The 26999-nt window shown below is 43.9% G+C and overlaps 1 protein-coding gene and 1 pseudogene across 3 annotated transcripts in view; one reads left to right on the top strand and one right to left on the bottom strand.

The window, feature by feature from the left end:
- Window positions 1-26999, bottom strand: part of VSIG10 (V-set and immunoglobulin domain containing 10) — a 39367-nt gene continuing 12368 nt past the window's right edge. For all 3 annotated transcript variants that reach the window (XM_020877293.2, XM_020877294.2, XM_020877297.2), the window contains 7 exons: window positions 18471-18773; window positions 16299-16559; window positions 9163-9456; window positions 5619-5729; window positions 5295-5310; window positions 3596-3807; window positions 1-2715 (listed from right to left, as the gene is read on the bottom strand). In XM_020877293.2, coding sequence (XP_020732952.2) covers window positions 2660-2715; window positions 3596-3807; window positions 5295-5310; window positions 5619-5729; window positions 9163-9456; window positions 16299-16559; window positions 18471-18773 — 1253 coding nt within the window. In that variant the 3' untranslated portion in view covers window positions 1-2659. The remainder of the gene's footprint in view (window positions 2716-3595; window positions 3808-5294; window positions 5311-5618; window positions 5730-9162; window positions 9457-16298; window positions 16560-18470; window positions 18774-26999) is intronic.
- LOC110127186 (anaphase-promoting complex subunit 13 pseudogene) lies at window positions 24960-25314 on the top strand (annotated as a pseudogene).

Raw genomic sequence — 26999 nt, 5'->3', positions numbered from 1 at the left:
TTTATTTAAAAATAACTTTATTCTATTATCTTAAAAAACAAATCCATGTTCTAACATCAGGATGAATTTCTCCCAGCCCCCCACCTCCATACCAAATATTAAAATGTAAGCAGTGCAGAGAGAGCTGTTTCTTTTTGCAGCAGTTCCTGGCCAGGACCATGGTGAGAAATACCAGTTGGCACATGTTGCATCATAATAAATTTTACCCAAAGAAGATGATTTTCCAGGTTTCAGTGCCTAGGTGAGAGAGATTTTCCATCATGGGTTTTCCTGCTGCAGTAAGAGTATAGGTATGTGCTTGTGAGAATGGAAACTGATATCAAAGCTACAGGATTATGGGAACCCCCTCCCCAAGGTCCACCAGGTTTTGCGGAAAAGGAATGTCAGTTGCAATGGCCCAGAAGTATTTATCTTCTAGGTTCTGATAAGTATATCTCCTGGTCTCCAGTTCACAATTCCTTCAGGTAAGTTTTTTGTTTTTTTTTTTAAAGCACACTGTAACGAGTTGGACTTTGCCACAGAAAAGTCTATAACCCACTGTCGACCACGTGCTAGTGGAGTTGGGGATGGGTCATCTTAAAAGAACAGGAAAAAAAAAGCCCTAATTCTTTAAAAATCCTTAAAGCTTGAAGACCGCCCCCCCCAACCCAGTACTTCAGCTCTCAACTGACCCAACAATATTATCTGTGCACACAGGGCTCAGATACACGTGACAGCTGTCACAGCTCAGCTGGACAAGGGTTTATCATGTTTGGCACCATGACCCTGAAGCTCCTATTTGCAAGGGGAAAATCCTTTCTTGAAGATTTCCTATCATCAGGTCAGAGGAAGTCACGGGGAGCATTTCCGTCATCTTGCAAATCATTGTCTGCCTTCCAGGTAGGGAATTCTGTGCCCCGCGGCCGCCCCACCCCCCTACAGTTTTTTTTGCTTTTCCTTTGTAAAATATGGTTGCCCCTGCACAATGGACTGTCAGATCCAGAAATGGATTCATCAAAGACTAGCTCAGTGTTCAATGATTTTAAACACAGCCTGTCTTAAGATCCCGTTCTGAAATGACACTAACTTAGACTGGTGAGAGTGGTTAAGTACATGAGGTTCCATGCAGCAAAAGATCCAGCCCATCAAGAGAACAAGGCCACAGGAATTCCTGAGGCGTGGACACTGCAACCAGCCTCTGACTTCCCCAGTGTTCTGAGCTGAGGACAGGGCTCTCACTTCTGGTGACTTCCTCAGTTTAGTTCCTTCATCCAAGAAAATTGACCTGCCCCAACCACACCTGCAAGGTAACCCTGCAGATAACCAGCTTCTCAGAAGTCCCAGGCCCTGTTATCGGAGAGGAAGTTCTCCTTTAAGTCTTGCCTGTTAGAGCAGAATATGCAGTATTAAAGAGTGCAAATTCAAGTCAGATTTTCAAGTTTAGCACACATATTTTACACCCTTAAAAAGTCCCTGACGTTTTAAGAGATTAGGATGAAATCAGAAAGAAAAGGGAAAAAAAAAAAACTCTATACAGGGATCTACTGGAAACAATAGCAGCTTCAACTCCTCACATGTTATTTTCATTCAGAACTTAGCATTATTGAGCAGCGTATCCTCATAACATCCTTAGGAAGGAAATATGTTTTCCCAATCCCATTTCTGAGATGAAGAAACTGAGGCCACAGGTCTACTATGTTACAAAACATTCCTCCTGCCTTTTTCAAAGCCACAGGAGAAAGGAAGGGTGGGAAAGTCAAAGTTAACAGTGCATCACCTAAGAGGCTTTTCTATAAATATGAAGCTCTGACATATGTGAGGTTCTGGTGAAAGGCACTTCCTCTTATCGCTCCCTATCTCTTTTGAAAGGAATTTCATCTCTAGGAGAGCAAAAGTCCACAGGAGAGCTCTGATGATGCCCTGGTCTGGAACCATTCTACAGAGAATGAAAGGCCCAGGCAGCAGTTTGTAACTGAACAGCTGACATCTTTTTTTCTTCCACTAGAGAAGGCAAAGGAGATGTAAAGTAAGTGTGATTTCACCCATTTCACAGGTGAGGAAATTGAGGCTCAGGGGAAAAGGTAAAGCTACCTGCCCAAACCCATGAAACAGGCAAGGAGCCGGGTGCAGATTGAAGCCTGGGTGTTTCCAACTCAAATCCCAAAGCAAACTGCCTCCCTCTGATTAACAGCAGTAGCTGGCACCTCTTCACCTTTCCAGAGAGCTGATGTTCACCTGGTTCCTCAGCTCACCTAGGCAGTGAGAAAGGAAATGTCCTTATCACCCCATACTGTTACCTTCTGTACTAGGACGGGCTAGTTACAGACCTTTAATAGTGACAAAGGACAGCGAGGCCTACTGCCTCCCCCCACTCCTGCTCCCCATCTCAGCATCAGTCAACCTGGAGAAAGCCCAAATGGAGCTTTCCCCACATACACTACCCATTCCCAAAAGCTTTTCACCATCACTGAGGAAAGTTACAGTAAATCAAACCAATTTAGAAAAAAAAAGGAGGGGGGGTAGGAAAGATGTATATGTGTTTTCCTATTTTGCTGAGAACCTCCAAACCCTTTGCAGCCCTCAGGCAGGGGTGCAAATCAAGTAAAGCAGAATATGAAATTCATCTTGAACACAGCTTTCCAAGCTTTTGAGACAAGATATCAAAGGACAGTTGTCTTCTTCACACTGGCCTGTCTTCTTCTTGAATGATGTCACTCTGCTGCTCACTGCTGTCATCTGTACGGGAGGGAAAAGTAGACCCAACTCTGAGCGGTGCTCTCAGTAGAGATGACTCTGTTTCTCCCTTCAGTTTTCTTTTTCAGGAGGTGGGGGCTGCTCAGCTTATAGGGTCTTAGTTCCCTGACCAGGGATTGAACCCGTGCCCCTTTCAATGGAAGTCTTAACCACTGGACCACCAGGGAAGTCCCTCCCATCAGTTTTCAGTCACCTTGATTTCCAGTCCTTCACTGGTGAGTTTCATGAATGAGCAGTTGGAGTAGGGTGGGTTTCCCTGCCTTGCACCCATTCTTTCTACTCAGAATCCACTGACATGCTTGACACTGTCCACATTTCTTAGCTCCTGACATTCCCCTCACCTGGACCACCCTCTGCTTTCTGCTTGTTCAAACTCAACTGTCCTGAAAGACATGCCTCATAGCCCACATCTTTTACAAAATGTCTCCCAACCAATGCATCCCTCTAGGCTCTCATCTTTCTCCTGAGGTCCTGTAATTTGTAAAAGTATCATTCATCAGGCAAGTAATCATTCTTTCGCGCCACAACTCTACTACCCTCACAAAGCGTTGGTTAAATATTCCTTCTATTTTCATTTTCCCTTCATATTTTAGTCTGTTCATCCTAACTGCTTTTGTAAAGGCCATCACCATTGGTCTTGATTTTCTGGTGCCTGACAATACCAATCTGTGTCTTTCCCAGAGTTGGCTCTCAGTAAGTATTTGTCAGTTTAATTGTTGTGTTTGTAATTGATGGGAGATTCTCAGATTGTAGATTAAACTTTAACTGTCTTTCCCGGCCCTTAAAAAGCAGACCCTTGGAGACTTCTTCCTGGGAAGCCCACCACAACCTTGCAGAGTGCTTTAAAGGGCAAAGAGCTTACCCTGCAGAGCCTGCAGTCCATTGCCCATCTGGTCCACGTTCCCGTTCACCAGCGCAGTCACTCTGTGAATGTGGCCATACTTGGTTATTTCTATTGGCGACTCCTCCCTCTCACTAGCTTCCTCCTCTTCCTCTTCTGCAGCGTCTTCTTCCTCCTCCATCTCTTCCTCTTCCGAATCCACCAAAACCATGACATCACCCATGTCTTGCCTCCTAATTTCCAAAAGGGAAGAAATGATCACGAAGATACCCTGTTTTCTCCAACTTCAGCCCTCACTGAATAGGAACACTCAGTTCTCTGCATCCCCTTTGGTAACATGGACAATTCTTCATGGACTCAACGTGGTTGAGTTGTAAGATGGAGATGATGACCTTTCAAAGAGGTGCTGCCACAGACTGTCTAGATAATCACACCTTGTGCTGGGTGAATTTTATCATCCCCCCTCCTGTCTCCCCACTGTTCGTCTGGCAGGTGACCTCATGATCCCAAGCACCCACCATTTCAGTTCCCCTCGCAGTACGTACACAGATGCTCTGTTCCTTTCCTGAAATGCCCTTATTTCTCCTCTACTTACTGAAATTTCTCCTCCTTTTCATTATTCAAAGCCCTAGTAAAGTCTCCTCCCTCCTCCTGCAGCCTTGAGCTGTGACTGAGTTTGGCATCCACAGCCAGCTGTTTGGCACTGAATTGTCCCCTAGATGATTGCTAGTTCTGCCTCCCCACCCAGACTGTACATTTCATGGGCCAGTCACAATCCTGTGAGCATGACATTCTCACTTAATCCTCACATCCTGCCTCTGAGAAACAGCTGAGGAAAAAAAGGCTCAGAGAGGGTCAGGGCTTCTGCAGGATCCTCAGGCTTGAAGGGCAGAGCAGCCATGTGAACCCAGGTCCACTTATTCCAAAGCCTTTTCCCATTATGCCAAGCTGCTCCCTCTATGAGAAGTAAGCCTGGGGAAGGACAGACTCATGCCAAAATGACCGTCAAAAATGGGGCAGTACAGGTAACACTCTTCCATGAAAGATGGTGCCAGAACAATGAAATCTCATTATTCATCCCAGAACAGTAATACCCCAAATTATAAGCAGATAAGAGGAGCGAAGAGAAGCGTTCCTTGCTTCCGTGCAGGCTCTCCTGGGAAGTCAAGTTCCATTTAGTTGTTTCTCCCCTACTAAGGTTCCCTCCTTTTGGGAGGGGCTTCTGGGCATGCACAGACTAGTTTTCCAAAGCATGCTGTAAGATTATGACTTATTCTTCCTTTTAGCTCTTTGCAGAAAATTAGATAAATACATGAATGACTGAGCTCAACACATACATGCTGTCTTTATACCTCAAGGACAAACCAGCAATGTGCCTCACCCTGAGGTCTGGTGTTGAAAAGGAGCACAGACTTTGCAATCAATCAGACCTGGGTCTGACTGCAGGCATGGCCATCACTTCCTAGATGAGCTTGCAGAAACTGCTTCACTTCAGTGAGCCTCCCTTGCCTTATCTGGAAAATGGCGATGCCAGCAGCACCCTGAGGAGTGTGTGATGGGGTCTCTAATAATGCCTGAGGAAGCCCCAGCCCCAGGTCTGGCCCCTGGTGGGTCCCCAGTGGTAGTGGTTACTACTGCTCTTATGAAATGTTATAAACAAAACATCAGTGAAAACAGATTATGGAAATGGGTTTCTGATTTGCGTCTAGGGGACACTCACCTTAAAGTGCTTCCTACTGAAAGGAGAAAGGAAAAAACATTAATATCCAATAAGATCCACTTTGGCCTCACAGAAGTTTCTAAGCCAGCTAACAGTTACAAAAGGATGGGCAATGAGAAAACTGACCCAATGATGACAGGGCGCTCAGGAAGGGTACTTGGGTGCTTCATTATTGCAAATCTGGACCCAGTTTGGAAGCCTACAGAATGGAGCTTCAGGTGGGAGCATAACAGGGACCATCTTCCCCCACCCGTACCCCCTCAGGAAGCCTGCAAGAGAAACAAAGGGGCCCAGGAAGTCCTTACCGTTCTGGGAGGCCCTTACCTTTCCAGCAGAACACGGGGCTGTAATACAACAGGAGCCCGGCGATAATGGCCAGTCCCAGCAGAAGGAGGCTCACGACGGTGGCCACAATTCCCCCGATGTTTAAAGGTTCTGCAAAGACACACCACACCCTTCACTCATCCTCGTGAAACACTCAGCTAGGAGTGCAACACCTCTCCTCCCCTGCCTGGATCCTACTCTTGTCTTGGTTTCATGACCTTGGGTGAGGCATATGACCTCTCCGTGGACTGTGTTAGTCACTCAGTCCTGTCCGACTCTTTGCAACCCCATGGACTGTATCCCACCAGGCTTCTCTATACAAGGAATTCTCCAGGTAAGAATCCTGGAGTGGATTGCCATTCCCTTCACCAGAGGAACTTCCCAACCCAGGGATCGAACCCTGGTCTCCTGCTTTGCAGGCAGATTCTTTACCATTTGAGCTATAGGGAAGTCTCATGACCTCTCTGTAGAGCAAGACAAATATCTCATTCTCCTTCTTCAGACAGTTTGTGGGAATCAAATGAAGTATGTGATGCAAAAGAATGTTGGAAAGTTAAAATCTCTGTGTCTTCATATATCAAGACTGTTGTTAAGGCTACAGTAATTAGGAGTGTGAATTACTGGTGCTGCAATGACATGATCAACAGAACAGGATAGGAAGGGACTTCTCTGGTGGTCTAGTGGTTAAGACAGTGGGCTTCTACTCTATAGGGCATGGGTTCGATAAGAACAGGTCTATGAACAAAAGGAAACTTGATATAGGATAGACTAGTGAGTAAAAAAGGAACTCTTCAGAAAGTGGTGCTAGACCAAATGGTTATCCAAGCTGGGGGTGGAGGAAACTTGATGTCTACTTCCTCCATTCACCAAAGTCAACTGTAGATGGGCTACAGAGTTAACTGTGAAAGGCAAGCAATAAAACATTAAGAAGACAATATAGAAGAATGCCTTCATGGCCATAGGATAGATAAGGATTTCTTAAGACACAGAAATGCTACTGATACAAGAAAATATTCATAAAATCAACCACATTAAAGAACCTCTGCAAATCAAAGGATACCATAAAGAAAGCAAGAAGGACTAACTGAAAGATATTTGTAACATGTAAAACAAGGAATTAGTGTGTGGAATTTCCGAAGAACTCCTATATATCTATAAGAAAGAGGAAAACATCAAAAGAGACAATTATGGGGAGTTCCTTGGTAGCCCAGTGGTTAGGATTTCAGCTGCTGCTGCTGCCAAGTCACTTCCAGGCCTGAATTCAATCCCTGGTTGGGGAAGATCCAGAAGGCCACGTGATGTGACCAAAAGAAAAAAAAACTTTTTTTTTTTTTTTTTACAGAGTTCCATCATTTATGAAACAGAGACTCCATTTAAGACTGTTCTCATAGAAAGCAGTAGAAGAGCAGTCATTTGGATGGGGAGGAGGCTAGTGGACCTGTGACTCTCAGGAACCTTCCTGCAGTGGCCACAGCTGGGGAAGGGGTGCTGTCCACCCTTTGGCTCTGTCTCCATCCTGGGCATCTGCTCAAGGATCACCCTCTCGTGGTTCTGACCCCTCTGACCTTGGCCCTTGGGGGACTTCTTGACTTGGCTGTTGTCATTCCAGATTCATATATTATGCCTCTTCCTAGAGAAACCTGAGAATTCCTCTGGAAGCTTCAGATGCTCCAAGAGCAAATCAGTTAGTGCTCTGAATTCACATGTTAACAAACAGGTTAACAGCATCACTCCAAAAGAGTAACACAAATTACCTCTAACTATGGATGGACTATGGAATGATGGTTGTTGTTTAGTGGCTAAGTTGTGTCCAACTCTTTTGAGACCCCATGGACTATAGCCCGCCAGGCTCCTCTGTCCATGGGATTTTCCAGGCAAGAATACTGGAGTGGGTTGCCATTTCCTTCTCCAAGAAAAAAAATTTTTAATTTTTAAATAAACTAAAACTATTTTTAAAAAAGCACAATTATATATTTCATAGAAGAAACCTAAATAGCAAATAAGCATATGAAATAATGCTCAGCCTTCTTAGTAATCAAAGAAATTCAAATTAGAACCACAGTGAGATTTCATTTTGCACTTACTTGATGAGCAAAAATCACAAAATCTGTGGTTGAAAATCTGGGACAACTGCCATTTCAAATGGAAATTGGTATAACCACTTTGGAAAATAATTTGGTATTACCTCATAAAGATAAAAATGCACATAACTTATAACCCTTCACTTCTACTTCTTGGTACAGATATGCTGGAGACATATTTGCCTGGAGACCTGAGTATATGTGCACAGGGGGCTGGGTAAAAGACTTTCACAGCAACACTGTTCATCACAACAACAACAAATCAGAACAACTCAAATGTCCATCAGCAGGAAAATCAACTATTTAGTTGTGCAATAGTGCTCCAGTGGAAAATTATGCAGCCATGAAGAGACATGAAATAAAGTTACACATGTCAGCATGAATAAATCCTGGAAAACAAAATGTGGAGCAAAAATAGCAAGTCACAAAAAGACTACATTTGTATAATAACAACAAATTCTTTTCAAACTCTAAAACAAAAGCTAAACAATATATTATCTAGAAATGTGTACATATGCAGCAAAATTTTTCTTAAATAAAACATGAAACTCAGGAGTTACCTTTTTCAGAAGGCCCAAGATGAGACTGAAAACAGGCCTACAGGTAGGGTTGCCAGATAGAATATAGTATGCCCACTTAAATTTGGATTTCAGATAAACAATGAATAATTTTTTTAGAATAAGTGTGTCCCAGGATTTCCCTGGTGGGACAGTAGCTAAGCCTCCATGCTCCCAATACAGGGGGCCTGGGTTCAATCCCTGGTCAGGAAACTGGATCTCACATCCAGCTGCAACTAAGACTCAGTGGAGCCAAATAAAAAATAAAAATTTAAAAAAATAAGTATGTCCGATGCACTATTTGGGACATAACACTTAAAGAAAAAATTCTTCGTTTTTCTAAAGTGCAAATTTAAGTGAGCAGCATATTTTTTCAGTTTTGCTGCAATTGTTTTCTACATCTGCCACACTACTTCCAGGTAACTCCAGCAGTGTTGGTTACTGTTCTGTATCTTAAGTGGGAGGGTAGTTTCTTGGGTGTTCATTTTGCTGTTATGTTTCACAGCTTACATTATATATATACATATATCTCATTATATCTTTTATTTTAGACATGTATTTTAATATATATTTATATTTTATATATATATATAATTTTTTTTTCCTTTAGAATGTAACTGATATTAAATAACTTTTGTATCTTCCCTAGTGGCTCAGGTAGTAAAGAATCTACCTGCAATGCAGAAGACCTGGGTTCGATCCCTGGGTAGGGAAGAAATAAATTTTTTATCTTGATACAACAGTTGGAGATTTAGGACTGGACAGTAATTTCCCATCCCTCTTGTCAAGCCACCGGTAAGCAGATATGCCCCCTCCCTGACGGCAGTGACACATGAGGGAAGCAACAAGCTGTCCCCATGCTGTCCTCTGAAGCTCTGCTCCTTCAGGGTCACGACCATCACTCACCTTTCACGCTCAGCCAGACGTCCACCTCCCTCACCCCCACGGCGTTCTCAGCCCGGCAGACGTAGTAGCCCTCGTCCCGGTCCTGGGAGCAGTTGCGAATAGTGAGGGTGGAGCTCTGGCCACTCTGGGTGATGAGGTGGTGGCTGCTGGGCTGGATGACCACCTCAGGCTGGGTGAGGTTCCTCAGCCACAGGATCTTGGCAGGGGGGTAGGCTCCAGACACCTGGCAGGTAAGCGTCACATTGCCCCCCACGAAGCAAGTCTTCATGGGCTCAGAGAGAAGGGAGGGGCTCCCTGACCATCAGAAGAAGGTAAAGAAAAATAAACATTTAAGGAGATTCAAATGGTGACCTGAGAATTTCAAGAATGTTACTTGTTTTGGAACAAAGCAACTCCAGGAATATCTGTACCACACCTGGTCTCATAAAATAATAAAAGATAATATTTGTTGAGCATTTACTATGGACTAGGCACTATCGCTAAGAGTCAGACACGACTGAGCGACTTCACTTTCACTTTTCACGCATTGGAGAAGGAAATGGCAACCCACTCCAGTGTTCTTGCCTGGAGAATCCCAGGGACGGGGGAGCCTGGTGGGCTGCCATCTATGGGGTCCCACAGAGTCAGACACAACTGAAATGACTTAGCAGCAGCAGGCACCATATATATCAACCCAACTAGTTCTCAACAATAATCTTGTTATCCCCATTTTGCAGATGGGGAAACAGAGGAACAGAGAAAGTCAAGTAACTTAAAGTCACACAACTAAGGAAGTGAGCAACTAGAATTTAGGGGGACCAACTGTCCTGGGTTGCCCAAGACTGAGGGGATCCCTAGCACCTGGGGGCTTTCAATGCTTGGGAAGTCCTAGGCAAACCAGGATGAACTGGTCTGTGTAAGAATGGAACCCAAGAAGTCAGGCTTTTGTGGTCCACATCTCCTTACTTCCTATGTTCTAGGCTTCTGTGTGTAATAACCACACTGATCAGATAAAATACGGGCACACACCCTGACAAGGGTGTTCAGGGGACAGGAGGGCACCTGTATTAGTTTCCTGTTGTTGTTGTAACAAATTGCACAGACTTAACAGCTTAAAACAATACAAATTAATCCCTTTATAGTTTTATAGTTCTGGAGGTCAGGCATCTAAACTAATCTCACAGAACTAAAGTCGAGGTGTTGGCAGAGCTGGTTCCTTCCGGAGACTCAAGGAGAGAATCCATTTCCTTTTTTCTCGGCTTCTAGAAAGGAGCCACCTGCATTGTTTGGCTCATGACCCCTTCCATGAATTACTCCTACTGCTTGCATCTGTCATCACAACTCACTACCACACTGACCCTCCTGCCTCCCTCTGATGAGGGCCCTCGGGATCACACTGGGCCCAACCAGAGACAATCCTGGACAACCTCCCCATCTCAATATCCTTGATCACGGATGCAAGGTCCCTTTACCGTGTAAGGAAACAAATTCACAGGCTCTGGGGATTAGGATGTGGATATCTTTGGGGGGCCATCCTTCTGTCTACCACACGTCTGTCCTAGAAAGACTGCATCCCTGTGGCCTTGGGGTCTAATTTAAGGAGGAGAAGGGGAGCCATGAGATCTACCATGAGGATCAGTCTGTATCCTTCACACAGGAAGCCTTTCCCCTAATACACATCCTCTTGGGAAGGGTAGTAAATTCATCTTGGGAGGATTTATTAAATCCGAATTTTCAGCAGCTGAGGGATAGAGAGCGGCTTGTTGGGTTCCTGCCCGGGAGAGTGAAACTACACGCTTCCCCTTGGCAGTTGTTCCAAGAGAGAATCTAGGGTTTCACTGCTGGCGTCCAGGGAAGAAGGAAGAGGGAAGGGGGAAAAGGTTGGGGCTGGAACAACCTCTCTCTAGGTCGGGTCAACAGAGGAGAATTGCCCAAACCTGATTTTGCTCAGAAAAATCACCTGCGAACACCGCTTCTTGAATCAACTATCAGATTCCCCCCATGTTGTTGCTAAATTGCTCCTTCCCTGCTTGTGGTTAACCAGAATTTCCTTTGGGGTCACAAAGCCGGCAGCAGTGACAAGCCTCATCAGTACGTTTGTATTTCAGGGTCCCAAACCAAAGTTTGAGAAATGGCCCCTTCTTCCTTTATTAAAGGCAAAACAAACAGTCCCCCAGTACACCTCCCCTGCAACCCAAAGGTATGTACTTTCGCCAAACACAGCATTCACCCCTCAAAAAGCTATGTCACCAGCCAGCTCGGGTGGCACTTATAAATTCAGAGTTTCACTTAAGAGGATGCCGCATGCAAGGGTGGGGCAGGGGTAGGTTGGTGCTGCGGAGCCTCACAGATCGGCAGGAGATGGACAGCATGCTAGGGCCCTCACACATGGGGCTCCACAATACTGCAGCTTGTCATGAGTTGAGTTGGTTTCTTCAGTTTCAGGGGTCCTACATGCCATATAATATGGTAAAGGACAGGGAAGCCTAGCATGCTGCAGTCCATGGAGCCACAGAGTCTGACATGACTGACTGAACTGAACAAAACATGCCATAATAAAGAGGGATCTGGGGAGTTCTCCGGTAGTTCAGTGCTTAGGAGTCAGCGCTTTCACTGCTGTGGCCAGGTTCAATCCCTGGTTGGAGAACTAAGATACTGCAAGCCATGCAGCAAGCCAAAAAAAAAGGAAGAGAAAAATAAAGAGAGATCTGGGCAGCAGGAATCCCTGAAAGCATTGCTTTTCATCAGCTTGGGGGCTATGCTGCCCTGCATCCCTGGGTGGATGTTAGTATTGCCCTTCAGTGAGCACTAGTCCTTCTACGTGGAATGATCCAGAGCCCCTCAACCCCAAGGCATTGCTACTCAAGGTGTGGTCCTCAGACCAGCAGGATCAGCACTTCCTGGGAGCCAGTTGAAAATGCAGTCTTGGATCCACCCAGACCCAGAGTGTCAGAATCTGCATTTTAACCAGCCCCTCAGGTCACCAGCATGCACATCCAGGGTCAGGTGCCCACGAGGGAGGCAGGGAGAACTGGATGGTATCAGAGTTGAGAAGGGTCCTGGCTCTGTGCCTGTTTCCTGTGCTCCTGGAATTGGGAAAACTTCCGGTCAGCTCCCGTTTCCAGACACATTTCTTAGCCCTGAGCACATATTTAGATTCAGATTACGGATCAAGTCTCAGGGGCCACAGGAATAATGACTTAGGCAAGATGTGCAAATAAAATGAGAGGGTGAGGGCAAAATAACAAACCTCGCCAGCTGCCTCTGCCAATTTCACCCTCTCTCAGCATTAGTCCATCATTCATTCACTTCCCGGGACTTACGGTCCACAACACACTTTGGGCATTTCCCCATTATGTACCACCCTGAGTGTGTCTACTGCTTTCTAGTTGCATGAGTCTGGGCAAGTCAGCTCCCTCTGTTTCACCTTCTGTAAAATGGAGTGTCCTCCCAAAATTTGTGTTCATCTTGAAGCCCAGAATGTGGTCTTACTTAGAAATGGAGTCTTTGCAGAGGTAACTAGTTAAGGATCTCAAGATGAAATCATCCCAGATTGAGGGTGGACCCAAAATCCAAGGACTGGTACCTTATAAGAAGAGGAGAGGGACTTCCCTGGTGCTCCAGTTGTTAAAGACTCCATGCTTTCACTGCAGGGAGCGCAGGTTAGATCCCTGGTAAGGCAACTAAGATCACACGTGCCATGTAGCAAAAAAAGAAAAATGAAGAGGGGAAGGCACAGGGAGACACACCCACAGAGAGGAAGGCCACATGAAGACAGACGCAGGCACCAGAGTGATGGAGCCGCAGGAACACATCAGAGCCATCAGGAAGTGGAAGAGGCTATGAGGGATTCTGCCATGAAGGCTTTGATGGGAGCACGGCCCTGCCAACACCTTGATTTCAAACCTCTAGCTTCCAAAACTGAGAGAGGATAAACAGCTGTTGTTTTAAGCCACCACCAAGTTTGTGGTACTGCAACTCCGGGAAACTGATTCTGGGGGATAATACTGCAAGGGCTCAGCTCACCAGCTGATTGAGGACTGAACGAGATGCTGTGTGCAAAATACTCGGCACCTGCACAGGGTCTGCACTCAATAAAACATTACTGTCTCTACTACAGTTGACCCTACAACAACATGGGGGTTGGGGGGCCAGTCTGTGTGGAATCTAAAATCCATGTCCTGCTATCTCTGCCTCAAACACAAAGAAAATGACTCACCCAAGGATAGGAAGCTGAAATAGTTTTGGATAGCATCAGGACTCAAACCCTAGTTCTTTTGATTCCACATCTTAGCTTTCTAATCAGACACAAACTTTCCCCGACTCTGAGTTAAAGATCTATAAAATGAAAATATAGGTACTATATTTATTGGGGGAAAAAAATCCACATGTAAGTGGAACCTCACAGTTCAAACCTGCCCATGCTGTTCAAGGATCAGCTGTATTGTGATATTGCCATTTTCTGGTTTAAGCTTGCCAGACTTCTCTCTCCAAGTTTAAGTCTTTTAAAGGGAAGGACTCTGTATTCCTTCATAGCACCTGGCACCATACATGCATCTGTGTCTGACTTCAGTCTTGTCTGACTTTTTGCAACACTATGTAGCCTGTCAGGCTCCTTTGTCCATAGGATTCTCCATACAATAATACTGGAGTGGGTTGCCATGCCCTCTTCCAAGGGATCTTCCTGACCCAAGGATCGAACCCGCATCTCTTATGTCTCCTGCACGGGCAGGCTGGTTCTTTATCACTAGCCACCTGCGAACCCCACTTGGCACCATGCTGAGTACCTAAATCCCACACGAAGAAAAGATTTGCCAGATCAAGTGTGGAAAGAGGTCACCTGGATAAAAGCAAGGGCCCTGGGCCATCAGACCAGCCTAGCTAAGTGCTGCTCCATCACTTAAGAGGTGGCTGATCCTGGGTAAGTTAGTTCATACATGTTATCATCTACAAATTACGAATCATCCTAATTTGCAGGCTACTATGAGGATTACAGATAATAAGTTAACAAGTAAGATAGAAAGACCTTTTGAGCACAGAAACCTAAAACAGGACTGACAGAGGCGACCCTTTCAAAATCAGAAATTGCTCATCACCAGCAGAAATGTCACAAATATGGTTTAGGAACAAGATATGCCAGAATAATATCTATAATGTGCATGACAGTTCAATGAAATTAAGTAACTCTTGTGAAATAACAAGAAATGACAAAGAAGCCAATAAAGAATGGACAGGATATGAACAGATAATTCACAGATAATATATAGGAAGCCAATAAGTGTATGAAAATTATCAACCCCACCAGTGATCAAAGAAACCCAGATTAAAACAATTAGCCATGTCCCAACTAACAAACAGGAAAAACTTTTAAAAATTAATAAGACTCAATGTTGGTGGAGATACTGGGAAATAAATATCCTCGCATGGTCTTTCTAGAGAGAGTGACTGCCAGTAGGTACAGGGTTTCTTTTGGGGTGATGGAAATGTTCTGGATTAGAATGATGATGGTAGTACAACACTGTGAATATACTGAAAAAAAAAAAACACCGCACTGAATTATACACTTTAAAATAGTGAATTTTAGGGAATTCCCCAGTGGTCCAGTAGTTAGGACTCTACCCTTTCACTGCTGAGGGAGCAGGTTCATCCTGATTGGGGAACTAAGATCCCAAAAGCTGCATGGTGCAGACCTTCCCCCACCCAAAAAAAAAAAAAAAAAAAAGTGAAATTTATGTTATGTGAATTATATCTCATTTCTTAAAAATTGCCCCCAAAACAGTTCTGTTAGATTTGGTCCATGGCGCACAGTTTGCCAACCCCTGTCCTTGGGCAGAAAGTGAGTCCTGGTCCCTTATGTTACCTAAGGCCGGGTACAGTACCTGACAGAGGGGACACATGGGGACAGTGTGCTCAATTAGTGGGAAGGGTCAGAATTTCAAATGCCACTCGCCCAGAAGAACAAGCACTTGCTGGTACACCAGGGCTCACTTCTCAGCGTGTCCACTCTCCACACTGCACCTCTGAGGATTATTCTCATAAACTGTGAGGACAACCTCACCAAGGCCAACACAACCCAACATACTTTGGCCCTGGCTTACTCATGGCATTGGTCTCCTGAGGCTGCTGTAACAAAGAACCACAAACTGGGTGGTTTAAAACAACAGAAATTTTTTCTCACAGTTCAGAAAGTCTGAAGTCCTAAATCAAGGTGTCAGCACCTTGCCCTGTATGAATTCCTGGTCCACAGAAATCATGAGATAATGATTGTTGTTTGAAGCCACTAAGTTTAGGGATAATTTGTTCCATGGACAAATTGAACCTTTGTCATTTGTCAACAGACTAATGAACCTTGTCTCTTTTGTTCACGGCTCCATCTTCAGTACTTAGAAACTTGTGCCTGGCATGTAGTATGTGCTCAGTTATTATTTGTCAAGAGAAAACCAGTTTGGACTAGAACCAAGAAGTTTCATTATGCATCTTTAAAGTTCGAAAGGAAGGAAGCATAAAGCAAAAGGAAGGGTATAGGGAAGGAATGGAGTGGGAGTTTGGAGTTAGCAGATGCAAACCAGCATATACAAAATGGATAAACAAGATCCTACTGTATGGCACAGGAAACTATATTCAATATCCTGTGATAGGGACTTCCCTGGTGGTCCAGGAGCTAAGACTCCACACTCCCAATGCAGGGGACCTAGGTTCTATCTCTGGTCAGGAAACTAGATCCCACATGCCCACATTGAAGATTAAAGATCCTGTGTGCCACAGCTAAGACCTGGCACAGCCAAATAAATAAATATTCTGTGATAAACTACATTGGAAAAGAATATTAAAAAGAATATGTATATGTATATGTGTGTATGTGTGAATCACTCTGCTACCCAGCAAAAGTAACACAATATTGTAAGTCAACTATACGTCAATTTTTAAAATTAATTTTAATAAATTAATTTAAATTAATGATTGATTTTGTTAATAAATAATTATTAATTAATAATACTTTGATTTTTTAAAAAAAGAAAATGGGAGGAAGATATGAAAGGAATTCAGTCTACTCCAACACCCCGGGATCTCTTTCCCAGACCCTCTTTCAAAGGGTTGTCCCAGAAGACAGGAAGGTGAGTGGACCCCAACCCCAGGTCAAGGCAAGGCAGACTCACTGATCTGTACCACACAGCTGGCTCCCAACTCCGGCCCCACTATGTGGCTCCCGACACACTTGAACTTCTTGCCATCTGACAGCTGGGACTGGCTCAGCATCTCCACCCCCAGCTTCGATGTCCCCACGACCACACCTCCTGGCTCTTCTGTCCACAGGAAGTCCGGCTCTGGGTATCCCCCCGCCCAGCGACAGTTGAGCTGCAGTGAGAACAATCCTGGTGACACCTCTGCCCAGCACTGGGGGGCTGACGGAGGGGGAGCTGCAAAATACCAGAGAACATGGTCTTAATCACAGACTAAGATGAGCCACTGGGCTGACTCTAAGGATTACAGAACCAGGGTATCAGAGAAACAGCAACTCCAGTTAGTGTATCTTGAAATAGATCCTAGCACAAGTCAGTGCCTGACAGAAGTCGGGTTTCCCCTGCTGGGTGTAAGTCTCTGAAGAGATTTGCATTTCTCACTAGCCACATGTGGCTATTTGATTTAAATTAATTACAAATTTAGTTCCTCCATCACACTACCTACATTTCCTAGTAATCACACGTAGGAGGTGGCCACTGAAGTAGACCACACACAAGAGAACATCTCCATCATCACAGAAAGTTCTACTGGACACTGCTGATCCCTGGAGGGCATAACAGGAAGAGAGAGACTTATTCATCCCCAATCCTCAACACACACTTTTTTTTGCTATGTGCAAATACAATTTTTAAAAAATATATTAAAAAATTTAACAAATTACAAACTTGTAACGTAACCCATATATTCATAATTATACATAAAAAATAGTTATGTATTATGTATATATCATACATTTATATATTTATATAGTATATAAATATTTTATATAAAAGTATTTTCTATAATATGTAAATATTTTAAATACTTTATATATTTTATATAATATACATAAATAGAAATTTGGATCTCATATGGGTAGATATGTGGCATCTACAAGAAAAATTATTGGAAATACAGCAAAACGATGGTGAGAGTATAAGTGATTATTTTCTTCTTTCTACTCGTCTGTGTTTCCCGCAACAAGGAAATGACTTTATGTAACTTTATACACAATAAATGTCATTTATGATAGAGAGCATTGAGACTTACAAAGGCTCTGAGTAATGTGGAAAGAAACTGTGTCATTACCCTGCCTTCTAATTTGTTGTCCTCATGATCCCTTTCATTAGCATGGATTATGGTGCACCCTGCGTTTCTATAGTGGTTTTCCTCCACTGAATGTGTGCATGAGTGTATTTGGTTGTTTCCTCACCTGCAAAATAAAGCTTCATGAACCACGTGTTCTTAACAGCGCTAGAGGGCCTGAGTTCATGGACAACATGAGTAAGGACAGATGCATGGATAAACAAATGGTAGTAGATCCATAAAATAGATACTCTTCAGCCATAGGTGAACAAAAGTACTGACAGAAGCTACAACAGGGATGAGCCGTGAAAACACGATGCTAAGTGAAAGAAGTCAGTCCCAGGGATTTCCCTGGTGGCCCAGTGTTTAAGACTCTGTGCTCCCAGTGCAGGGGGTGAAGGTTACATCCCTGTTTGGGGAACTAATGATCCCACGTGCCATGCATTGCAGCACCCTCCCCCCAAAATAACCTCCATTAAAAAAAAAAAGAAGCCAGTCTCCAAAGGTCAGATAGTGTACGATTCCATTTATATGAAATGTCCCGAATAGGAAAGTTCATAGATACAGAATGTAGATGAGTGGTTGCCAAGGTCTGGGGAAAGAGGATATGGGAGTGACTGTTTAATGGGTACAGGGTTTCCAATTTGGGGTGATGAAAATGTTTTGGAAATAAACATGATGGTTGCACAACACTCTGAATACTCAATGCCACTGAATTGTACATCTTAAAATGGTTAATGTTACATTATATAGTTTCACCTCAAGAAAAAAAACTTTAGACCTAGCATAAATTCCCTTCTGTGGCTCACAGGGACTCCTGTACCCCTAGTTAGCAGCGAGCTTCCAGAAAAGGCAACATTCTCTCTGACATGCAGTTCGGGTGTGTCCATGTGTGTTGAGGGAACCACAGAAGCAGGTTAGGACCTGTGTATCAGGGACGTCTTTGCGCACAAAGGGAGGCACACACACACAGGTCACAAAGGGTCAAGGTGGAGAAGAGGAGGGGGGCGTTTCTTACGCACAGTAGACCAGGAGCTCGGTGGTCACCTTTCGATGTCTCCCGCTGAGCACGTTTTTGGCCAAACAGGTGTAGTTCCCTTGCAAGTTCTGTGACATTAGTAACAGCGTGAAGCAGCTGGCGGTCAGGTTGTTCCCAAAGAGTTCGGCGGTGGAATCTGGGGCCTGGAACCACCACTCAACCACAGGTGGAGGCCGGGATCTGCTGCTGCAGCTGAAGTCCACCTGGGAGCCCTTGGCGGCGTAGTGGGTGCCGTTGGGGAGCCTGCCAGTGCTGGAGATGTTGACCTCAACCTGTGAGGGGCCGTCTGCAGACAACAGGGTGGTGGGGAAGGCAGAAGATTAACTGGAGCCCCTCAGCAGCATTAAGGGACATAGAAACGATGACGCAGCAGCCAGTGAAGATGACAACACTACTTACTGTGTGACACATGCTGTGCGGAGTGCCCTTAGTCATGCTCTCATTTGTTGCTATTGTTAAGTCGCTAAGTCATGTCCAGCTCTTTCCAACTCCATGGACTGTAGCCCGCCAGGCTCCTCTGGCCATGGGATTTCCCAGGCAAGAATACTGAAGCAGGTTGCCACTTCCTTCTCCAGGGGATCTTTCTGAAGCAGGGATTGAACGTGCGTCTCCCTTATTGCAGGTGGATTATTTATCAGTGAGCCACCTGGGAAGCCCATGATATCACTTATTATGTGACAAATGCTGTGCCAAGTGCCTTAGGCATGCTCTCATTTACTCCTGAGCAATGACATGAGCTTTACTGTGGGGATCAATCCTTATACAATAGGGAAAACGCAAATTGATCCTTTTCAAAAACACCAATGAGTGGAAAGGGTATCTGGGCATTAAAGAGTTAACAGAGCAGGACTTCCCTGGCAGTCCAGTGGTTAGGACTCTGTGCTCTTACTGCCTGGTCAGGGACCCACAAAACAAATAAAAAGAGAGTTAAGGTAACAGACCTGAGTATGCTTTCCTTAGAAAAGCCTGTCTATAAGGTTGGCCTTGGCTGGTGACTAAGACCTTGGATTTCAGGGGGGTTCCCACCATTCCCAGAACTGGTAAGAGTGGGGTTCACTGGGCCTAAACTGTTCCTACAAACAGTGTGGTTTATGCTAAGCACCTGCTTTCCTTCTGAGAGTCTGGAGTTTTGGTATATGCTGGGCAGAGGATGCCTACATGACCAGCCTCAGTAAAAACCTAGGTCATTGTGTCTCTGATGAGTGTCCCTGGTAGACAATATTTCACATGTGTGGCCACAACTTGTTGCTGGAGGAATTAAGCATGACCCATGTGACTGCACTGACAAAGGACTCTTGGAAGTGTGCTCCTGGCTGTCCCGTGAATTCTCCTAGGGAATCAGTGAGCCTGGGGGTGGTCTTGGGGACCCCCCACACAATGTCACACTGAAAGAGAAGGAACACTGGTTCCAGCCCCAATCTTGAACTCCACTTACTAGCTTTGTGACTTTTGGCAAAGTATTTAAGCTCTCTTAAGTCAGACACGACTGAAGCAACTTAGCAGCAGCAGCAAGCCTCTGTTTCCTCATCTGTAAAATGGGGGGATGCTAGAACCCACTTTATGCAGTTGTCATGACAACTAAATGAATTGCCATTATACAGTATTCAAAACAGTGCCAGAAATGTCCTCCCACCATTTTTACCCAGTGCCCTAAGATGCCACATCCTCTTTGAACGAAGAGATCCGTCAACTATTTATGCTAAAGTCCTGTAGAGTGTTACCACTGCCAGAGACTTCCTCTTAAGAAGAGTTCAAAAAAGAAAAAAAAGAAGAGTTCAGAAATGGCAATGCTTGGCCAAATGTATAAATCTATGATTGTAGAATTTTGAACAAAAATATGCCAGCAAGGAATTCCCTGTTGGTCCAGTGATTAAGAATCTACCTTCCAATGCAGGGGACACATGTTTGATCCCTGGCGCAGGAAGATGCCACATGTTGCGAAGCAAGTAAGCCCATGTGCCACAACTACTGAGCTGTCAAGCTGCAACTACTGAAGCCTGCGTGCCTAGAGCCTGTGCTCCACAACAAGAGAAGCCACCGCAATGAGAGGCCCAAGCACAATGAAGCACATTCCCTGCTCACCACAACTAGACAAAGCCTGCGCCCAGCAATGAAGACCCAGCGCAGCCAAAAAATAATTTTTTTTAAAATGCTAGGGGGATACATTATTAGAGGGAGGAAATGGCCTTCCCAGAGCCCCTTAAAGTACAGAAGCTACTTCACCTATTTTGGGGTCACTATGTAACTATAGGAATTGTGAGTTTCTGAGAAAACTACTCTTGACAATATGCATTTCTAGTTGGAGCTGGCTTCTAATAGTTGCAGTGATTTGCTGGAATCATGTCACTTCCCATAGAGGGTCTGGGGAAAAGTTATACTGTGGTTTGGAGGTGCTCAAATCCCCCACTGAATGTTGGCAATTAGCTGGGTAGGTATATGGACCAGCAGGTCCTAGGGAGTGCCCACAGCTGTCATGCACCCAGTCAAGCACAGGGTACCTCTGTGTATTGGTAGCCATGTCTGGACCAGCAGAGGTATTGTGTTAGACCGGGCAGCCTAGGTCTTCCAAACTGTGGTCTGGAGGGTCACAGAGGCCTGTCATGGACAGTGCAGACCCTCAGAAACTGATTGAGAAGGGCTTTTCACAAGCACAATCCTCAGGGGAAAAAAATGGTGTTGGATACAAGGAATGGATGAGATTGAAGCAGATAAAAGGGTTAAAAAAAAATTAAATGAGGGAAACTGAAGGGTTTTCTGAATTAAGTGTTCAAAAGTTATAATTCATCTATAAATGGTTGGGTTGAGTCTGCTTTTTTTTTTTTAATAGTTCTAGAATGTAGGACTCCTCTTTCCCAACCTAGGACTTAGGAGTCAGTTTATCCTCAGTTTTATTTGCTTATTTTTTGGCCACACCACTTGGTTTGTGGGATCTTAGTTCCTTGACCAGAGATCAAATCTGTGCCCTCTGCATTAGAAGCATGGAGTCTTAATCACTGGACTGCAAGGGAAGTCCCGAGTCTGCTTTCTTAATTAAAGCTGATGCCACCCATATAAGATGAACTTAATAAATGTGTGTGTTCTAACTGCTCCACCAAAAAAAAAAAAAAAAAAAAGCTGATGCCATCTTCTTAAACCCTTAGGGTTCTTCCCCTACTCTGACTATGAAGAAGGCAGCACCCATTTCGATCCCTCCTACCTTTCTCTCCACCCTGCTGATATTCCTAAACAGAAACCACCAGCCACTTTTGCTTGCAGGATGATGGTGGCAATCACTCGAAGAGACAGACGGGGAGAAAACAAAAATAAAACAGCAAACAAATAAGCAAAATATAGAGTGGTTACAAAGGTTTAGTATCTTATGGAGGCCATGGTCACATCAAGTTCTGACTTGTGGATGAACACCTTAGCCTAATGGTTATGGGTGTGGACTCTGCACCCAGACACACCTAGGTATAAAACTTACTGCCGCTTCTAGATGAACAACCTTGAGCAAGTGTCCTTCCCTTCTATTCTCAGTCTCCTGTCCTTCCTATGAAATGAGTAGAAAAGGAGTAACTTCTACCACCAGGTTATCAAAGGCTCCAATGAGATGAAAGAGGTAGAACACTTACCCTGGTATTTTGATATGTGGTTAACATTCTATGGGCTTCCCTTGTGGCTCAGCTGGTAAAGAATCTGCCTGCAATGCAGGAGACCTGGCTTTGATCCCTGGGTTGGGAAGATGCCCTGGAGAAGGGAAAGGCTACCCACTCCAGCATTCTGGTCTGGAGAATTCGATGGACTGTATAGTCCATGGGGTCGCAAAGAGTTGGACACAACTGAACGACTTTCACTTCACTAATATTCTATACATGTTATCTAACATTTTTATCAATAGTACACCCCTAGACTGATTCTAGAACAGGCATTGGCAAATGATGGCTCACTGTCTCTTTTTGTACAGCCCACAAACTAAGACAGTATTTACAGATGAACTTTCACAATCGATTTGAGAGAAAACTTTGAACCTCAACTAAGTGAAATGTTATCTCCCCAACAAAGAATTCCATTCTTCTCATTAGTAGGCCTGTACTACTAAAAAGTAGTCAATTCTCTGGTAGTCCATTGGTTAGAACTATGCTTTTGCTGCCGAGGGTGCAGGTTCAATCCCTGGTTGGGGAACTGAGATCCTACAAATCATGTGGAGCAGCCAAATTAAAAAAAGAGAAAGATGAAATATAGAGGCAAATGTAACAACCCCATTGACTCCACATCTCCTTATTGGCCACTGTTCCCGTTCAAAATGCCAAAACCCAGAGGCTCTTATAAGCATTCAGATGAGCTTGGCAAGACTTGAGTTAATCAGTCTTGGGCAAGGGCCATTCCATCTTCTGATGAGCCCAGCAACCATTCTCCAGTACACCCAACACCCGCTTTCCTTAGGACCTTATGTTGTGGCAGGGCACAGTGTCACTAGCACCATCACAGAACGTGTACAAATCAGATGGGCCCAATTAGTCAGAAAACATGGGGCTTTCTCGAGACTCCCTTTCCTGCAAGTCTGGCATGGCAGTCACATCCCTGGCTAGACAGAAGCACTCCTATCCTCCAGGCCCCAATTGAATCATCCAGAGGGACTCCTGGAGGCTGATACGAACCAGCTTCCTCACTGCCCGTGTTCCCACCAGGTCCAATGCTCCCTCAACACTGGCCTGGCTTGAGGAAAGCAGACACAGGAGCAGCTGGCATAGCGCACCACTCAACTCCCCAGTGGCTAAGAAATTATCTCTTGAAAGAAGCACAAAGTCTACTGGAATGTGTTAAGGTCCACGCTACCCACTCTAAAGGCAGAAAGTGAAGAGGAACTAAAGAGCATCTTGATGAGGGTGAAAAAGGAGAGTCAGAAAGTTTGCTTGAAACTCAGCGTTTAAAAAACTAAGATAGTGGCATCCAGTCCCATCACTTCATGAAAAATAGAAGGGGAAAAAGTGGAAGCAGTGACAGATTTTATTTTCTTGAGCTCCAAAATCACTGCGGATGGTGACTGAAGCCATGAAATTAAAAGACGCTTGCTCCTTGGAAGAAAAGCCATGACGAACCTAGTTGTTTGTTGTTGTTGTTTAGTCGCTAAGTCATATCCAACTCCTTTTCAACCCCATGGACTGTAGTCCAACAGGCTCCTCTGTCCATGGGATTTCCCAAGCAAAAATACTGAAGTGGGTTGCCATTTTCTTCACAAGGGGATCTTCCCAACCCAGGGATCAAACCCGCATCTCCTGCATTGGCAGGTAGACTCTTTACCCCCTACCCCCTGGGAAACCACCTGGGAAGCCCATGACAGACCTAGACAGTGTATTAAAAAGCAGAGACCTCATTTTGCCAACAAAGGTACCTATAATCAAAGCTGTGGTTGTTCCAGTAGCCATGTACAGATGTAAAGGTTGGACCATAAAGAAGGTTGAGTGCTGAAGAATTGATGCTTTTGAATTGTGGTGCTGAAGAAAACTTTTGAGAGTCCCTTGGGCTGGAAGGAGATCAAACCAGTCATTCCTAAAGAAAATCAATCCTGAATACTCATTGGAAGGACTGATGTTGAAGCTGAAAATCCAATACTTCGGCCACCTAATGTGAAGAGCTGACTCACTGAAAAAGACCCTGATGCTGGGAAAGGCAAAAGAAGGGCGTGGCAGAAGATGAGATGGTTTGATAGCAGCACCGACTTGACGGACAGGAATTTGAGCAAACTCTGGGAGATAGTGGAAGACAGAGAATCCTGGCATGCTACAGTCCATGGGGTCGCAGAGTCCGTTACAACTTAGTGACTGAACAACAACAGCTAGCCCCCCAGACTTTCTGCAAGTGAACACACGGCGGTGCTAACATCATGCTCACCCAGTATGGAGGCAGAAGGGGATGGGTAAGGCAATGGGAAAAAACAGCCATGCCAATCCTGAATTGCTCTAGACTAAGGGATTTCTGTACCCTCAGAAGCAGCAGCCCCAATCCTGATGGCTAGATTCTTCAACCGCATGATTAAATTAATAAGGAACAGTGCAGAGCCCTTGCTCCTGAGACAAATAACAAAATCACATCACAGCGCCCATTCCAGGCAGGTTAAATCACCCCAAGCCTATAGAAAACCTTCCTCCCTAGAAGACAGAGGCACCAAATGCCCACTGATGGATAAGCAGAGATCCAGGTGGTAAGGAGGGTGAAAGCTACCAGCCCTCATACAGCCAGCCTCATGTTTCTGCAGCATTTCTATGCATTCACACATTCAGGGTCATTTTCAGTTCTTTGTATGTTTTGGATATTGACCTCTTATCATTTGCAACTGTCTTCTCCTGTTCAGTAATTGGCCTTTCTGTTTTGTTGATAGTTTCTTTCATTGTGCAAAAGCTTTTCAGTCTAATGTAGTCTCATTTGTTGATTTTTACTTTTGTTCCCCTTGCCTGAGAAGACATATCCAAAAAAATTACTGGGGAAAAAAAAGAAGACAGCATTCCAAGCATTGGGACAGTCACAATTGTGTGTCTGACAAGATCGGAGTTGTAACAGAATGGACAGTGAGGTACAGAGTGATAGAAGGATCTTGGATTTGATTGCTGATGCTTGGCAAGAAGACAAGCTGACTTATGAGAATGTTGCAAGGCCACTGAATGAGCTTCCTGAACAGGACAAGAGCGGCAACACAGAATCTGTTAAATAACAAGAAATGAAGTGGACCGACTTGGCCTTACAGTACCTCCATGATAGTGTTCCTCCCATAAGAAACCAATGCCTGGCTCCTTGTTCATCATCAGATTTTTTAAAAAATACACAGATACAAAAAAATAAAAAATAAAAAAATAAAATACACAGATACAAAACATTTTTTTTCAGTCTAACTTGAATCTTTTAGTGATAAAGCAGCACTCAAAAATATACAACTAATTTTGCAGTAGCAAAATGGTATATACCATGTACATATATGTATATATACAGGTATATATATACATAATACAATGGAATACTATCCAGCCATAAAAAAGAACGAAATCTTGCATTTGTGACAATATGAATAAACCTAGAGGGTACTATGTCAAGTGAAATAAGTCAGATTGAGAAAGACAAATATTGCATGATTTCACTTACATGTGGAATCTAAAAAATAAAACAAATGAACAAATATAAAAATCAGAAACAGAGCCACAGATACAGAGAACAGGTGGTTGCCAGAGGGGAGGGAGGTGAGGAGAGGAAAGATATAAGTGAAGGAGATTAAGTGGTACAAACTTTCAGTTACAAAATAAATGAGTCATGGGTATGAAATGTACAGTGTGGGGAATATAGTCAATAATTATATAATACCTCTGTCTGGTGCCAGATCATAACTAGAGTTACTGCAATAATCATTTTGAAAAGTACAGAAATATCAAACCACTGTGTTGTGTAGCAAGAACTAATATAGTGGAAAAAAAAAGAACTAATATAGTGTTGTAGGTCAATTATATTGGGTTGGCCAAAAAGTTTGTTCGGATTTATCTGTAAGTTTGGCCAACCCAATAGTTCAAAACCAAACAAACTCATAGAAAAAGAGATTGGATCTCTGGTTACCATAGATAGGCTGATGGGAGGAAGGGGAATTGGATGAAGGTACAAACTTCCAGTTATAAGACAAATTAGTATTAGGGCTGTAATGTGCAAGATGATAAATATACTTAACACTGCTGTGTGTTATATATGAAAGTTAAGAAAGTAAATCTTAAGAGTTCTCATTATAGGGAAAATTTTTTTTCTATTCAATTTTGTATTTATATGAGATGACATATGTTCACTAAACTTATTGTGGTCATCATTTCATGATGTGTATAAGTAAAATCATTGTGCTATACAGCACAAAGTCAATTATACCTCAATAAAGCTGGAAGAAAAAAATTTTTAAATAACAAAATAAAACCAAAGTCACTTACAGATAACAACTTGTCACATCTCAGAATTCTCCCCCTAGTTTCCAAGGCCATGTTAGAATGTTTCCAAACTTTTCTCCTTAAGAGACTAAGTTATCAACCACATCAATAGAAAGATGGGAAAGGATGGGAAAAGGAAAATCCGGGCCCACAGAGTCCCTGACACATAGCAAATCTTGTTGGAAAAGCTCAGATGTACTGATTATTGGGAATTTAATATGCATTTTTTTCCCACAAGAATTCTGTCACCTGCTTAACCAGCTGACAGAGCTAACAAGAACCAAGTGCATATATACTGTGTGCCCAACTCTATGCTGAAGGCTGTACGTGTTTATCTCATGAATGTGAGCAGGGAATCTCTGCCTAGCTTGTACCGTTACTCCTGAATTCACAAATGATAACTAAGAGTGGAGGAGTTCAAGTGACTTCCCCAAGGTCATAAAGACAACAGCCAGCAGGACCTGCATTTGAACCTGGGCAACTAGGCCTCAGAGAGTGTGCTCTCAGGCATTCAGCACCATCACCACCCTCCAGAAGTAACAGTGGGGTCAAGCTTAATCCACTTTCTGAAACTCCCATGCAGA

The sequence above is a fragment of the Odocoileus virginianus genome, chromosome 12 (assembly GCF_023699985.2).
Source record: "Odocoileus virginianus isolate 20LAN1187 ecotype Illinois chromosome 12, Ovbor_1.2, whole genome shotgun sequence".
In the NCBI taxonomy this organism is placed as follows: domain Eukaryota; kingdom Metazoa; phylum Chordata; class Mammalia; order Artiodactyla; family Cervidae; genus Odocoileus; species Odocoileus virginianus.
The sequence above is the reverse complement of the archived record's forward strand: the minus strand, read 5'-3'. Positions and strand labels throughout refer to the sequence as shown.